The 13,615-nt window shown below is 35.1% G+C and overlaps 1 protein-coding gene across 11 annotated transcripts in view; it reads left to right on the top strand.

The window, feature by feature from the left end:
- CDC42BPA (CDC42 binding protein kinase alpha) overlaps window positions 1-13,615 on the top strand; it is a 314,680-nt gene that overhangs the window by 104,021 nt on the left and 197,044 nt on the right. For all 11 annotated transcript variants that reach the window (XM_033195253.1, XM_033195258.1, XM_033195259.1 and 8 more), the window contains exons 4-5: window positions 6,724-6,819; window positions 12,687-12,835. In XM_033195253.1, coding sequence (XP_033051144.1) covers window positions 6,724-6,819; window positions 12,687-12,835 — 245 coding nt within the window. The remainder of the gene's footprint in view (window positions 1-6,723; window positions 6,820-12,686; window positions 12,836-13,615) is intronic.

The raw sequence follows: 13,615 nt of genomic DNA, 5'->3' as shown, positions 1-13,615 counted from the left end.
ATAATATAATAATTGTCCAGTAATTTCACAGATTTACCATTTACAAACTTTGCTAGTTTATCACCAACAACTGTACAAGTTCATCATTTACAGACTTTGCTAGTTTATCAACAACCTCCTAAATTAATGAATTAACTACTGCTCTCAATCTGTTCTGTAAATGTTACTTCTTTCTTCACATTTGTTCAGTGAGTACTGACTTCGCTCATTAAGAGATGTCCTTACTCATTTTATGAGGAGATGCAGTATAGTTTACAGAAACACTGTCTTGAGAGTTAAACCTTTTAAAAAAATCTTTAAAAAATATTTTTATTTATTTATTGAGGCAGAGTCTTGCTCTGTTGCCCAGGCCGGAGTGCAGTGTTGTGATCTTGGCTCACTGCAGCCTCTGCCTCCTGGGCTCAAGGGATCCTCCCACCTTAGCCTGGGAATAGCTGGGACTACAGGCACATGTCACCACACTCAGCTAATTTTTGTATTTTCTGTAGAAACAGGGTCTCATTATGTTGCTCAGGCTAGTCTCAAACTCCTGGGCTCGAGATCTGCCTGCCTTGGCCTACCAAAGTGCTGGGATTACAGGTGGAGCCACTGCACTGGGCTGAGAGTTAAACCTTTCCAAGGCTCAATTTTCTCATGTATAAACTGAAGATAATAAGGTCTCATAAATAGGATAATAGTATATCTTAGTTTATCTGTGACAGTGCTGATTTATGCCTGTTGTTTTATTAGTTTTTCTATTGTTGTTATCCTTATTCGGCTATTTTTATAATTATTGTTACTCTTAGTAAAGTACTACACAAAGTAAAAAATGAACAAATGCAAGTTCCCTTTTCTCCTTCAAATACCCCCAGTCCTTCTGTCTTAAGTAGATCATTATTAAGGGTTTCTTATTTATCCTTAACAGAAAATTTTATTATAATGAAATCATATTATAAGTCTGATTTTTCATATTGCTTTTTCACTAAAATATGTATTTTTTCCACTTCTATATATTTAATACATTTATAATATCTCATTCTTTGTTAATAGCTTCGTTATACTGAATGGCTCTGTGTGTGTGTGTGTGTGTGTGTGTGTGTGCGTGCGTGTGTGTATGTGTGTGTATATATATATTGCTTTTTTTTTTATTGAGACAGAGTCTCGCTCTGTCTCCTAGGCTGGAGTGCAGTGGCGAGATCTCGGCTCACTGCAGCCTCCTCCTTCAGTGTTCAAGTGATTCTCCTGCCTCAGCCTCCCAAGTAGCTGGGATAACAGGCGCCCACCACCACACCTGGCTAATTTTTATATTTTTAGTAGAGACAGAGTTTTGCCATATTGGCTAGCCTGGTCTTGAACTCCTAACCTCAGGTGATCCACCTGCCTCAGCCCCCCACAGTGCTGGAATTACAGGCATGAGTCACTGTGCCTGGCCTGAATGACTATATTTTTTATTAGGTTGATTTTTTTTTTTAAGTTTATGAGAATTTAGATTGTTTCCTTAGTTTCACTATTTTGAACCATGCTATAAAAATATTTATATATACTGGGTAAACTTTTGTGAGTTTATCAGTAGTGTGAATTCTTACAAAGATGAAGTGTCAAACTGTCAATACATTTCATTATTTTACCATTTATCTATCTGCATGTGTTTGACCAAGAGAAATTTCAGAACAGGAGAGAAACTAGTGCATCAAAACTAGTCATGCTACTCAAAAAGTATATGCCATGTAAAATTTTAAAAAATTTTACTATGAAATGCTGTTAGAGATACTGCTGTGGGCTGCCCTGAGGCACTTCAGCTTGTGTATACTGAAGTTGAAATGATTTCAAGGATAATTTTTACATGAAGGGATTATCGTTTGATGCTTGACCTAGAACTTATTCACTCCCTAAATTAAACTCCTTGCTAGTCAAACTCTGGGATTTTAGTCAGGGAGGGGAGACATTTAAACTTTGATAGCTATTGTTCCAATAAAATTATCTTCTATAAAAGTTGGACTGTTATCTTTACACTCATACTATGTAAACATGTCTGTTTTCCCATACACTTGGCAGTTGTGGATGTTACCAAATTGTTTCTATTTTTAATAAAACTTTTTACTGAAAAATAAGTAAAAATGATACATCTCATGTTTGATTTGGCCATCAAATATATATTAAAATGAAGACTTAAAAGTGAATTGATGCCATGGTAATATTTGGAATTCTTAACATTTTGCAATTTAAAACATTTTGCAATCTAAACAGGTGAACTGTTTAGATTTTAAAAATGAAAAATGTTGTCCTTTCCCTCAAATATTAGAGAAAGATTCAGTTGTTATTTGAAAGAATTTCTCTGTGATAGTATTCTATGGAAGAGTGAAGTCTTTATTCCTACTAAATGATAAACCAAAGTAGATATAATCATCAATGGATTTTGTTTCTTTTTAACTCATGCTTTCCAAATATCTGTGCAGTTTTGATGTGCAGTATAAGATTGTTAGTCTGATGAGTGCATCTTATGAACATGGTGAAGAGAATCCTGTGTCAACTTTCCAGAATTACAATTTATGTATGTAGTCCTTACTAACCTGTTTCAACATAGGCATTCCTGTTGCTCTTTATCCCAGTAGTCCATTAAGGATAAAATTTAAATAATATAGACTGAATATTTTTTCAAAAGGAAAACTGTATAATAGTTGAAAACATCACTGTGGCAAGCAGAATGTTTGGATGAACATTTGGTTGAGAAAGTGAGTGAATCCGAGGAAGTGATACGATCTACAGTAGCCCTTCCTACATGTTTGTTATTAATACATTCTTAGATATCAAATATTCTGTTTTTAAAGCGGGGGATTTATTTAGTTTGTTTTTAAAAAAGGTAATGAAGTAGGTGTTGCTATAGCCTTTAAGCATGTTGAATCCCCAGAGCACCTTTATGAATATATATATATGTATATATATACACACACACCCAGGGTATATGTGCATCATGATTTGGTTAATGTTGATCTAGAACAGGGCTTCTCAACAGGGACTTTATTGACAACTGGCGCCAGATAATTCTTTGTTGGAGGGGTTGTTGTGTGCATTGTAGATTATTTAGCAGTATCCCTGGCCTCTACCCACTAAATGCCAGCAGAACCCATCCTTTCCCAATTGTGACAAGCAACTGAGAGCCATGTGATATGTTGAAGCAAAAATGTAGCCTGTGCTTTATACCTAGACTCAGGATTCAAGCCATTGATAGGAATCATTTAATAGCTAGATATTTATGGATAAAATCATGTGATGTCTGGGGTTTGCTTAAAAATAAGTATATGCTCCTGTGTGTGTGTGGTGCTAGGGGATGGTAGTAAGTGAGTGAGGGTCTAAAAGAAATAAGATTGACCAAGAAAATAATTGTTGAAGTTGAGTATATTAGGAGGCGGGGGTTTTTATTCTAGTTTCTCTACCCTTGTATACGTTTGAAAGTTTATGTTATAAATAGTTTATATTGTTTGTTTTCTTATTTTAATTAATGTTTTTGAAGAGACAGAGTCTTGCTCTGTGGCCCAGGCTAGAGTGCAATGGTGTGATCTTAGCTCACTTCAGCCTTAAACTCCTAGGCTCATGTGATCTTCCTGCCTCAGCCTTCCAAGTAGCTAGGACTACAAAGGTGCATGCCACCAGCCTGGCAGATTTTTTTTTTCCCCTGTACAGACAGGGTCTTGCTATGTCAGGCAGGCTGGTTTCAAACTTCAGGCCTCAAGTAATCCTCTCACCTCACTTCCCAAAGCATGGGACTGCAGATATGAGCCACCACTCCTGGCCTATTATTTTTATTTTTTAAAAATAATTTTTTTAGTTAAACAGTTTAACATAGATTAGAACTCAAAGTTTAATATGTTCTGTTGACTAAAGTCTTTGGAACTTTTTAGTTTTGAGTTATTGGTCAAATTAAATAATGAATATTTATTAAATTCTAGCTAGAATGTTTATAAAATTTCAGATTGCTCTTATAGTGAGATAAAGCCAGGAGAAAGTAGTCTCCTAGGCTCTGGCAGTCTTTACAAGCTCTCTAAAATGTTAGCGGTAAACCATAACCTCAGGTCAGTTAAATCATAAAACAGGACTTAGTAGGAAGTATGTAAAGTGCTTTCTATTTTCCCCTTAAAAAGAACCAGAACGGCTAGGTGCGGTGGCTCAGGCCTGTAATCCCAGCACTTTGGGAGGCCAAGGTGGGAGGATCACCAGGTCAGGAGAGGAAGACCATCCTGGCTAACACAGTGAAACCCTGTCTCTACTGAAAATACAAAAAATTAACTGGGCCTGGTGGCGCTCCCCTGTAGTCCTAGCTACTCGGGAGGCTAAGGCAGGAGAATTGCTCGAATCCAGGAGACAGAGGTTGTAGTGAGCTGAGATTGTGCCACTGCACACCAGCCTGGGCGACAGAGCAAGAAAAAAGAACCAAAGCATAGTGTTGTAGATTTTAGTAATTTAATTGTTTTGTGTATCATGGCTGTTGAATTTACCTTGTGGGAAACAATAATCACTTATTATATATAGCATACTGTATGATAATGTTTTTAGTGTATCTGGAATATGGTGTAGCCATTAAGAAAAAATTTGGTAGATTTCTATGTACTGATACGGAAGGATGTTCAAATTCATTGTTACTTGAAAAGAAAACAACAACTTACAGAGCACTATAGTCTCATTTGTATAAAGACCAAAACATATAGGAGAGGTGGAATACCATGTGAATATATAATCTCTGTGTGCACGCATTCATGCTTATATAGACACAGATTTTCTGAAAGGATTCTGACCAAAGAGTTAATAATGGTAACCTCTGGACACAACAGTTGGTCAGTGAAACTATGGGAACATGACTCAGGGAGACTTTTACTTTCCTAGAGTTATCTTTGAAGTTTCTGTCATAGTGTTATTTTTGTTTCTTTTTAGTTAAAAATTAAGGATAATGTATTACAAAATTATGATATATAAAATTAATTTTTAGGCAGGGTGTGGTAGCTCATACCTGTAATCCTAGCACTTTGAGGGGGCTGGAAGATTGCTTGAGCCCAGTAGTACAAGACCAACCTGAGCAAGATAGTGAGACCTCATCTCTAGAAAGAAATTAAAAAATTAGCTGGTCATAGTGGTGTGCACCTGTAGTCCCAGCTACTCGAGAGGCAAAGGTGGGAGGATCACTTGAGCCCAGGAGCCTGGGCTGCAGTGAGCTGTGATCGTACCACTGTACTCCAGCTTGGGCAATAGAGTGAGATCCTGTATCAAAGAAAAAGTTAAAAAATTACTTTTTATTTTTGTTTATATATTTCTAAGGTTCTCCAGGATATACTTTTATAGTAGTGGAAATATATTCTCAGAATAAACTACAACTTTGAAAAAACAATTTGAAAAACCAATCCATTAGATAAAATGGACAAGGGAAGTGAACAATTAAAAGATAAAGTTCAGGTGTTCAGTAAGTGTATGTAAAGCTATTTATCTGCACCTGTAATTAGGAATATATTAATTAAAGGAATAATGATGTTATTTCACACCCATCGTATTGGCAACCACTTAAAAGTCTAATAATGTCACATGTAGTTGAGGATATGGGGAAAAGCAGAGCTTTTATATTCTGGGTGGAGATAGTAATTGGTATAGCACTCAGGAAAGAAAATTGGCTAAATGGTGAAGTTGAAATTTGCATTTAGCATTTATACTTCTAAGTATATACAGTGGAGAAACTCTTGCACATTTGTACAAATATGTTTATTCCAACATTGTATAATAATAATACAAAACTGGAAATAACCTATGTTTCTCCATGGTTATTGCATAAATAAATTATAGTGCGTTCAAACAATGGTATGCCATAGCAGTTAAAAGAAGGGCAGTCATTCTTGAGAAAAAAAGAAACCAAATTGCAAAAGGATAGATAAAATTATACCATTCACATAAATTTTTTCGTTTTCTTTTTCTTTCTTTTTTTTGAGACAAGGTCTCACCCTGTCACCCAGGTTGGAGTGCAGTGATGCTATCTTGGCCCACTGCAACCTGTGCCTCCTGGGTTCAAGCAATTCTCCCACCTTAGCCTCCTGGGTAGCTGGGATTACAGGTGTATGCCATCACACCCTGCTGATTTTTGTATTTTTTTAGAGACAGGGTTTCGCTGTGTTGCCCAGGCTGATCTGAACTCCTGAGCTCAAGCAGTCTGCCCACCTCGGCATCTCAGAGTGCTGGGATTATAGGCGTGAGCCACTGCGCCTGGCCCATGAACATTTTCAAAACATAAAACAAATCTGTTGTTTATAGACATACACATGTGTAATCAAGTCATATAATTGGACTATCCACTGACTTCAGATTATTAATTACAATGGGAGAAGGGGAAGAGAATGAGTTCGCAGTTTGGAGTAGGAAGGCTACAATTTACATGTTATTTCTTTAAAAAGATCAGAAGTAATATGGCAAAATGTAGACATTTATATTATCTGGATGGTGGGTTGGTTCGTAGTTCTTATATTATTATGTGTGTTTTTCTGATTGTTTTGAACTATAAAAGTGTTTTTTTAATATAAAATATATTTTTAAAAGTTACTATTCCAGTAGCCCAGTTTCTGAGGGTGGTTTGAAACTTGTTATTGAAATGTCTTATAATATCAGGTGTATTCCTTTTCCATAACAGAAATAATATAATAAACATAGTAATTCTTTGTATATTTCCTAGTTTTACATAAAGTATACTCTAAAATTTTTCTTTTTGCATTTCAGACAGCATGTTTTCGTGAAGAAAGAGATGTATTAGTGAATGGAGACAATAAATGGATTACAGCCTTGCACTATGCTTTCCAGGATGACAATAACTTAGTAAGAATCATTTTTGTATTTCTATATACTTACTATTTTTTAATTGGAAGAATTAGAATTATTTTTATTTAAACATCATTTAAATATAGATTTCATATAAAAAACCAAACACCACATGTTCTCACTCATAGGTGGGAACTGAACAGTGAGAACACTTGAACACAGGAAGGGGAACATCACACACCGGGGCCTGTCGGGGGGTGAGGGGAGGGGGCAGGGATAGCATTAGGAGATATACGTAATGTAAACGACAAGTTAATGGGTGCACCACACCAGCATGGCACATGTATACATATGTAACAAACCTGCACATTGTGCACATGTACCCTAGAACTTAAAAGTATAATTTACCAGCACTTTGGGAGGCCGAGGCGGGCGGATCATGAGGTCAGGAGATCGAGGCCATCCTGGCTAACACGGTGAAACTCCGTCTCTACTAAAAGCTACAAAAAACTAGCCGGGCGAGGTGGCGGGCGCCTGTAGTCCCAGCTACCCGGGAGGCTGAGGCAGGAGAATGGCATGAACCCGGGAGGCGGAGCTTGCAGTGAGCTGAGATCCGGCCACAGCACTCCAGCCTGGGTGACAGAGCGAGACTTCGTCTCAAAAAAAAAAAAAAAAAAAAAAAGTATAATTAAAAAAAAAAGAAAATTAACAGCATTTCACACAGGGTAACTTGTTCACTTGATATGTGGTGGTTTTTTTTTCTCCCTGGAAATTTGATACCTTTTCATTGGAATTCTTTATAAAAGCTTAAAAAGCAAGTCAAAGCTAAATCCAAACATATAATTGCTATTAGTTAAGTTCTGTAGAAGGCCTTCAGGAGTTTTTCATGATACCTTTAATACCAGTACCATTCCTCTTCCCCTGCTCCTGTTGAAGTCCAGCTAGCACTTTAAAATTGTGCTCAAATTCATCTTAAAATAATCATTTCCAGAATTTCCCATTGAAATTAATCTTTCTCATCTCATTCTAACTTTACGTTTTTAAATTATTTTTATTACATAACACGTGTGTATATATCTCTGATTTTTTTTGATACAACTTTAAAAAACATTTAAATAGGCTGGATGTCATGGCTCACACCTGTAATCCCAGCACTTTGGGAGGCTGAGGCGGGTGGATCATGAGGTTGGGAGATTGAGACCATCCTAGCTAACATGGTGAAACCCCGTCTCTACTAACAATACAAATAATTAGCCGGGTGTGGTGGCGGGCACCTCTAGTCCCAGCTACTCAGGAGGCTGAGGCAGAAGAATGGCGTGAACCCGGGAGGTGGAGGTTGCAGTGAGCCGAGATCGTGCCACTGCACTCCAGCCTGGGTGACAGAGTGAAACTCAGTCTCAAAAAAAAAAAAAAAAATTAAATAAGTTACATGGACTGTACCATCTTTAGATAAAATAAAATTAAAGGTTTTTCCAACCCCACTAGAAACAAGGAAAGAGAAATAAAGGTTTATGCAACTCTATAATACTCTTGGGGTTTGTCTGATTTCAGGCCAGATCTAGGTGTTCAAATAATGTCATTACTTGTCTTTTATATCCCTTACATGCTTATAGAGTATAATAATGTTTTATTAAACTGCAGATGGTGACCCATTAGTGGGTAATAACATCAATTAAGTCAGTTACAAGCAGGATTTTTTTTCTTTTTCTTTTTTTTTTTAATTTTAAAGAGACAAGATCTTACTCTGTTGCCCAGGCTGGATCTTGCTCTATTGCCCAATTAGAGCTCACTCTGCCTCTGACTCCTGGGCTCAAGCAACCCACCCACCTCAGCCTCTTGAGTAACTGGAACTACAGGTGTGTGCCACTGTGCCCCACTAACTTAATTTTTTTTTTTTTTTTTTTAGTAAAAATGGGGTCTCAGTTTGTTGCTCAGGCTCATCTTGAACTCTTGACTTCAAGTGATCCTATCAGCTTGACCTCCTAAGGTGTGTGGATTACAGGCATGAGCCACCATGCCCAGCCATAAGCAACATTTTTGAAGATTAAATAGAATAGAAAATGACAGAGTTAATGACAAGTAGTAAGAGTGAATATGGTCTCATGACACATTTCTTTTATAATATACTGAATTATCATATAAGCCATATATATTATTGTGGGTTATAGTGAGAATTGTTTAAAAGCCATAACATAAAGAGTTTTGTATGCGCTAGTTGCATAGTTGTTAAATTGAATATAATGATGTTTTAACTGGATTTATTCTATTTACTATACAAAATTTTAGGGGTGAATGTATCATGCAAATATAATCTGCATGGGTTTGTTAACAACACTTGCAAGAGCAGATTAAAACACATCCCACATCTTTGCCTAGAAAAATTATAGCAATGTATCATGATAATTTTCAAAATGTTTTGAAATAATGAATAAAATCCACTATGACATTGTATTCTGTATTAGATAAATGTAACACTGCAGATTTGTGCATTGCTTAAAAATCTACATTTTGGTATAAATATAGAAAAATTATATAATTTTGTAGATATATTAATAGAAGTAAATTACTCAAATACCAAATTTTATATAGCAAAAAAAGCCTGAACTGTGATTTATCTCTCTCCTCTCGTTTAGTTTTATTTGCATTCTTTTGTATTTGACATTAGGGTTAACATTTCTTTTTCAAAGACATTTCTCAGGGAAAAATAGTCTGTATATACCACTCAGTAATTACTAAAATAGAATTAAAGACATAACTGGAGGAGGAATGAAACACTGTAGCAGTCAAATCTCCTATAACTTGCCAGTGTTTCTTTAGTTTAGGGGAGCCTTCATCATATATTCATCTCAAGAGTCAGAGGTCTTGGTTATCATCAAAGATTTCCTTTTGAACATTTTTACAATATTAGAAAATAAAAAAATTAAAAAATGTTGACAAAGCTAATTTTAGATACCATAAAAGGAAATTTTATTATATATAATTATTTTTCAAAGTAATGTTTAACCCTGATAGCTTTTAAATTGCCAAGTAAAGAACATAATTTATAATGTTATACAGTTTGAGAAAGCTGTGGCAATTAACTTTCATTTCTAACCTACTTACCACTATAGTTTATGAAAAAATTTGCAGTTATAGCAAGTAGACCTTTTGTGTGTTTCAGAAAAAGGCACATAATTTAATGAATGGTAGATACGTGATTAGATCATTTTTTTCTTTAAAAAAAAGCTCGCTAAATACAAAGCTGCTTGGTTGTGTCAACATTGACACATAAAATTTTTGTCACTTACATAACACTAGAATATAATGAACCAGTGAAATTTGTTCGTTCTGTACTTTCTTATTCGTTGTTTCCTGATTAGTTATTTTATGGTTGAGGAAAAAAAGGAAAATACCTTGAATTGACATACGTAACTTGTTTAAAAGGTGAAAGATACTTGAATTTTAAATTAATTGCAGTAACTCATATGAACTCTAAATTCTTTATAGGAATCCAATTTGTGAAGACAGAAATTATTAGAAAAGTATCTTTTTTTAGAAAAGTATTTTTTAATAGTAAACAAAAAGAAAGCAAGGAGGAATAACTATAAGGTGAGCCTCTAAAGATTAACTGTTAATCTCTTTGTTATGGCAGCATGGGAATTAAAAGAGTTTCCTGATATTCCTACGAAGACTTCTAGAATCATATCTGTTCTTTGAAATGCTCATTTTGGGACACGTAACTCGTTTATTGCATGTTTTCAGATGTTTTAGCATTATTTCCTTGGACTGGAAACAATCCCCAAAGCTGTGATGGTCTTTTTAGTAATTCGACCAGTGATTCCTAAAATCAGTGATTGTTGCTTTGGCTTTCATTTCCCTAGTGACTCTTGAAGTTCAGCATGTATTAATTGGCTGATCGTGTGCCTCTTATGTGAATTATCTGTTAATATTCTTAGCCTAGTTTTGTTGGATCGTTTGTCCCTCTCTTAACAGTTGGTAGGGACTCTTTATGTTAGGATTATATCCTTGACCTATTATGAATATTACCTCTCAGTGTATGTTTTTTAAAAACTTGTTTAAAGATGCCTTAGCTACATTGGGTAATATTTTCAAAGTAGTTTGTGATTAGGAGTACCAGATATTCAATTTTACTATAAAATTAACCGATCTGAACAATATGATATTATAATAATATAGGAATAGGTAACCATAGCAGAATAGATTATCTAGGAACAGATACGAGTATATTTGGGATCTTAAAATATGATGAAGGGACGTTTCATTTGAATTGAGGAGAAAGAATGGATTATTTAACTAGTTATTTTAGACTTTTAGTCTTACAGACTCTGTCTATAAGAAAATAGTCTTCACACTTTAATCAAAAGTAAATTGTCAGGATAGGGTCAGTTCAACGTTAGGCCAGCCCAGCATGGTGGCTCACGCCTGTAATCCCAGCACTTTGGGAGGCCGAGGCAGGCAGATCACAAGGTCAGGAGATCAAGACCATCCTGGCCAACATGGTGAAACCCCGTCTGTAGTAAAAATACAAAATACAAAAATTAGCTGGGTGTGGTGGCGCATGCCTGTAATCTCAGCTACTTGGGAGGCAGAGGCATGAGAATTACTTGAACCCGGGAATCAGGGGTTGCAGTGAACCAAGATGGTGCCACTGCACCGCAGCCTGGTGACAGAGCAAGACTGTCTCAAAACAAACAAACAAAAACGTTAGGTCTAGTAAATACAGCAAGTAGACCAAAGGATTTTAAATATATTCTGCTTCCCTAATTTTATATGTTTATAATTTTAACATACAGTAATAAAAGGAATTTGAATTTTTTCAAGACTCTTTAAATCTTAATGTCAAGTCAGTAATATCCCTGAAACAATATCTTTATTCTGTAATAAAACCTTAATTTCAAGGCATTATTAATGACATTCATGTGTCTTGTACTCACTAGCCTTCATGCTAAGTGCTACATTATCATAATTATAGTTAGGTAGAAGAGAAAATGAAATGTCACAGAGATTAATTTTTCAACTCCACTTACAACATGGAGTCAGTATTTGAATACAGGTTTCTCTGACTACAATACCCGTTTTTCCACTATGTCTAGTTTTCTCCCTCACTTAAAAATAATATATAATATACGCACACATACACATGTATATGTAATACATGTTTATAAAGCAATGTAGAACATAAAGTTATAACATCAGCTGTAATCTAACAACCTAGAGAATCCCAGTGAACAGTTTGATGTACTATCCTCATCGTTTCTTTTTTGGCACACCCACATACATACCCATAAGCATCCATATCTCAAATTAGTTGGCTTCTGTTTATTATATACACCTGAGAAAAGCTCATTCTGATATTTACAGTATTAGAAATGGGAAGAGAAACATATGGTGAGAATTACTATATTCTACATAGTAGTGGTTTCTAAATGCTGATCTATAGACTGATGCTGGTTCTGATAAAGTTCTTACTGATCCAAGGTAAAATAAGGAAAACATAATGATGATGAATACGAATTTCTTTCAATGTAGGGACGATCCTGTATTCTGAATTTTTTCTTTTTATTGTTTTTTTTTGGGGGGGTGGATTCAAATGTTTATTATTCTAAAATCTTGGAAGGCTGTGTTCCATTATTGGAAGATGATAATAATTATGATATTATCTCTTTGCAAAATACAACAAGAAGAATGGTAACCCTGTGTTGTTCTCTGCCCCAGTCTTTAAAAATTTTGTTTTACTGCTGTATGAAATTTAGAAGTTTTGTAATGACTGCAGATCATCATCTTACACAGTTTCTTGTTAATTAGCTGCATATGTAATTAACTGCATAAATATTTGACCCAGTCCTGTTTGACCTTGGGATAGAGTATATTAATCTTTCACTCTTAGTAGTTTACTGAGTACATTTTATTTTTTTCATTCACAGTACCTGGTTATGGATTATTATGTTGGTGGGGATTTGCTTACTTTACTCAGCAAATTTGAAGATAGATTGCCTGAAGATATGGCTCGATTTTACTTGGCTGAGATGGTGATAGCAATTGACTCAGTTCATCAGCTACATTATGTACACAGGTAAGACAGTCCTTCATTGTACCTGACTGTGAGTTACTATGTAATATCTAGCAACAAAGGTCTATTTCCTGCCAGATTTATGAATTATGGTCTTGGATACATTTATCGTCAACCAAAAAAAATTATTTTCAGATGATTTTGGTTGTTTTGCTTTGTTGTTATTTGTCAGCATTACAGAACCAATGTGCCTGCTTATACATACATGTACGTGTATAGGATCTAAAAGTTCTCACTCCTAGAATAGTAGACATTGGAGACTAGGAAAGGTGGGAGGAGGTGAGGGATGAGAAATTGCCTATGGGTACAGGGTACACTATCAAGTGATGGGTACGCTATATTGCATACCTCACAACTACACAATATGTCCGTGTAGCAAAACTGCACTTGTACCCCCTAAATCTGTTAAAAAAAAAAAAAAGTTCTCACTTCCAGTCAGCATTTCTAGAAACCACTTCTTTAAAAACCACTCTTGTTTAAATGTACATATGAATTCCATCTCAAAAGGAGTATGTATTGGTCAGTTTTCTTATAGTTGAGTCTTATATATTTAAATTAGCTGGAATTCTAGACCATAAGTCATAGCTTCATTTGCTAAATAAGTCCTGTATTATATATTCTATGTTTCTCGAGAAAATACTTTCAAGGATTGTGTCAAAAGAGATTTTTTGTATGAAAGTGATAATTTTGATGTTCATGAAGTAATTTATTATAAACTATTAATAATTTACATTTAAAAAATTTAAAAATACCAACATGAATTTGGAAGGACACACAAAAAGT

This window comes from Trachypithecus francoisi, unplaced genomic scaffold (genome assembly GCF_009764315.1).
Source record: "Trachypithecus francoisi isolate TF-2019V2 unplaced genomic scaffold, Tfra_2.0 Lachesis_group5, whole genome shotgun sequence".
NCBI classification, from domain to species: domain Eukaryota; kingdom Metazoa; phylum Chordata; class Mammalia; order Primates; family Cercopithecidae; genus Trachypithecus; species Trachypithecus francoisi.
Note: the sequence above shows the minus strand (reverse complement) of the source record. Positions and strands in the feature narration are given on the sequence as shown.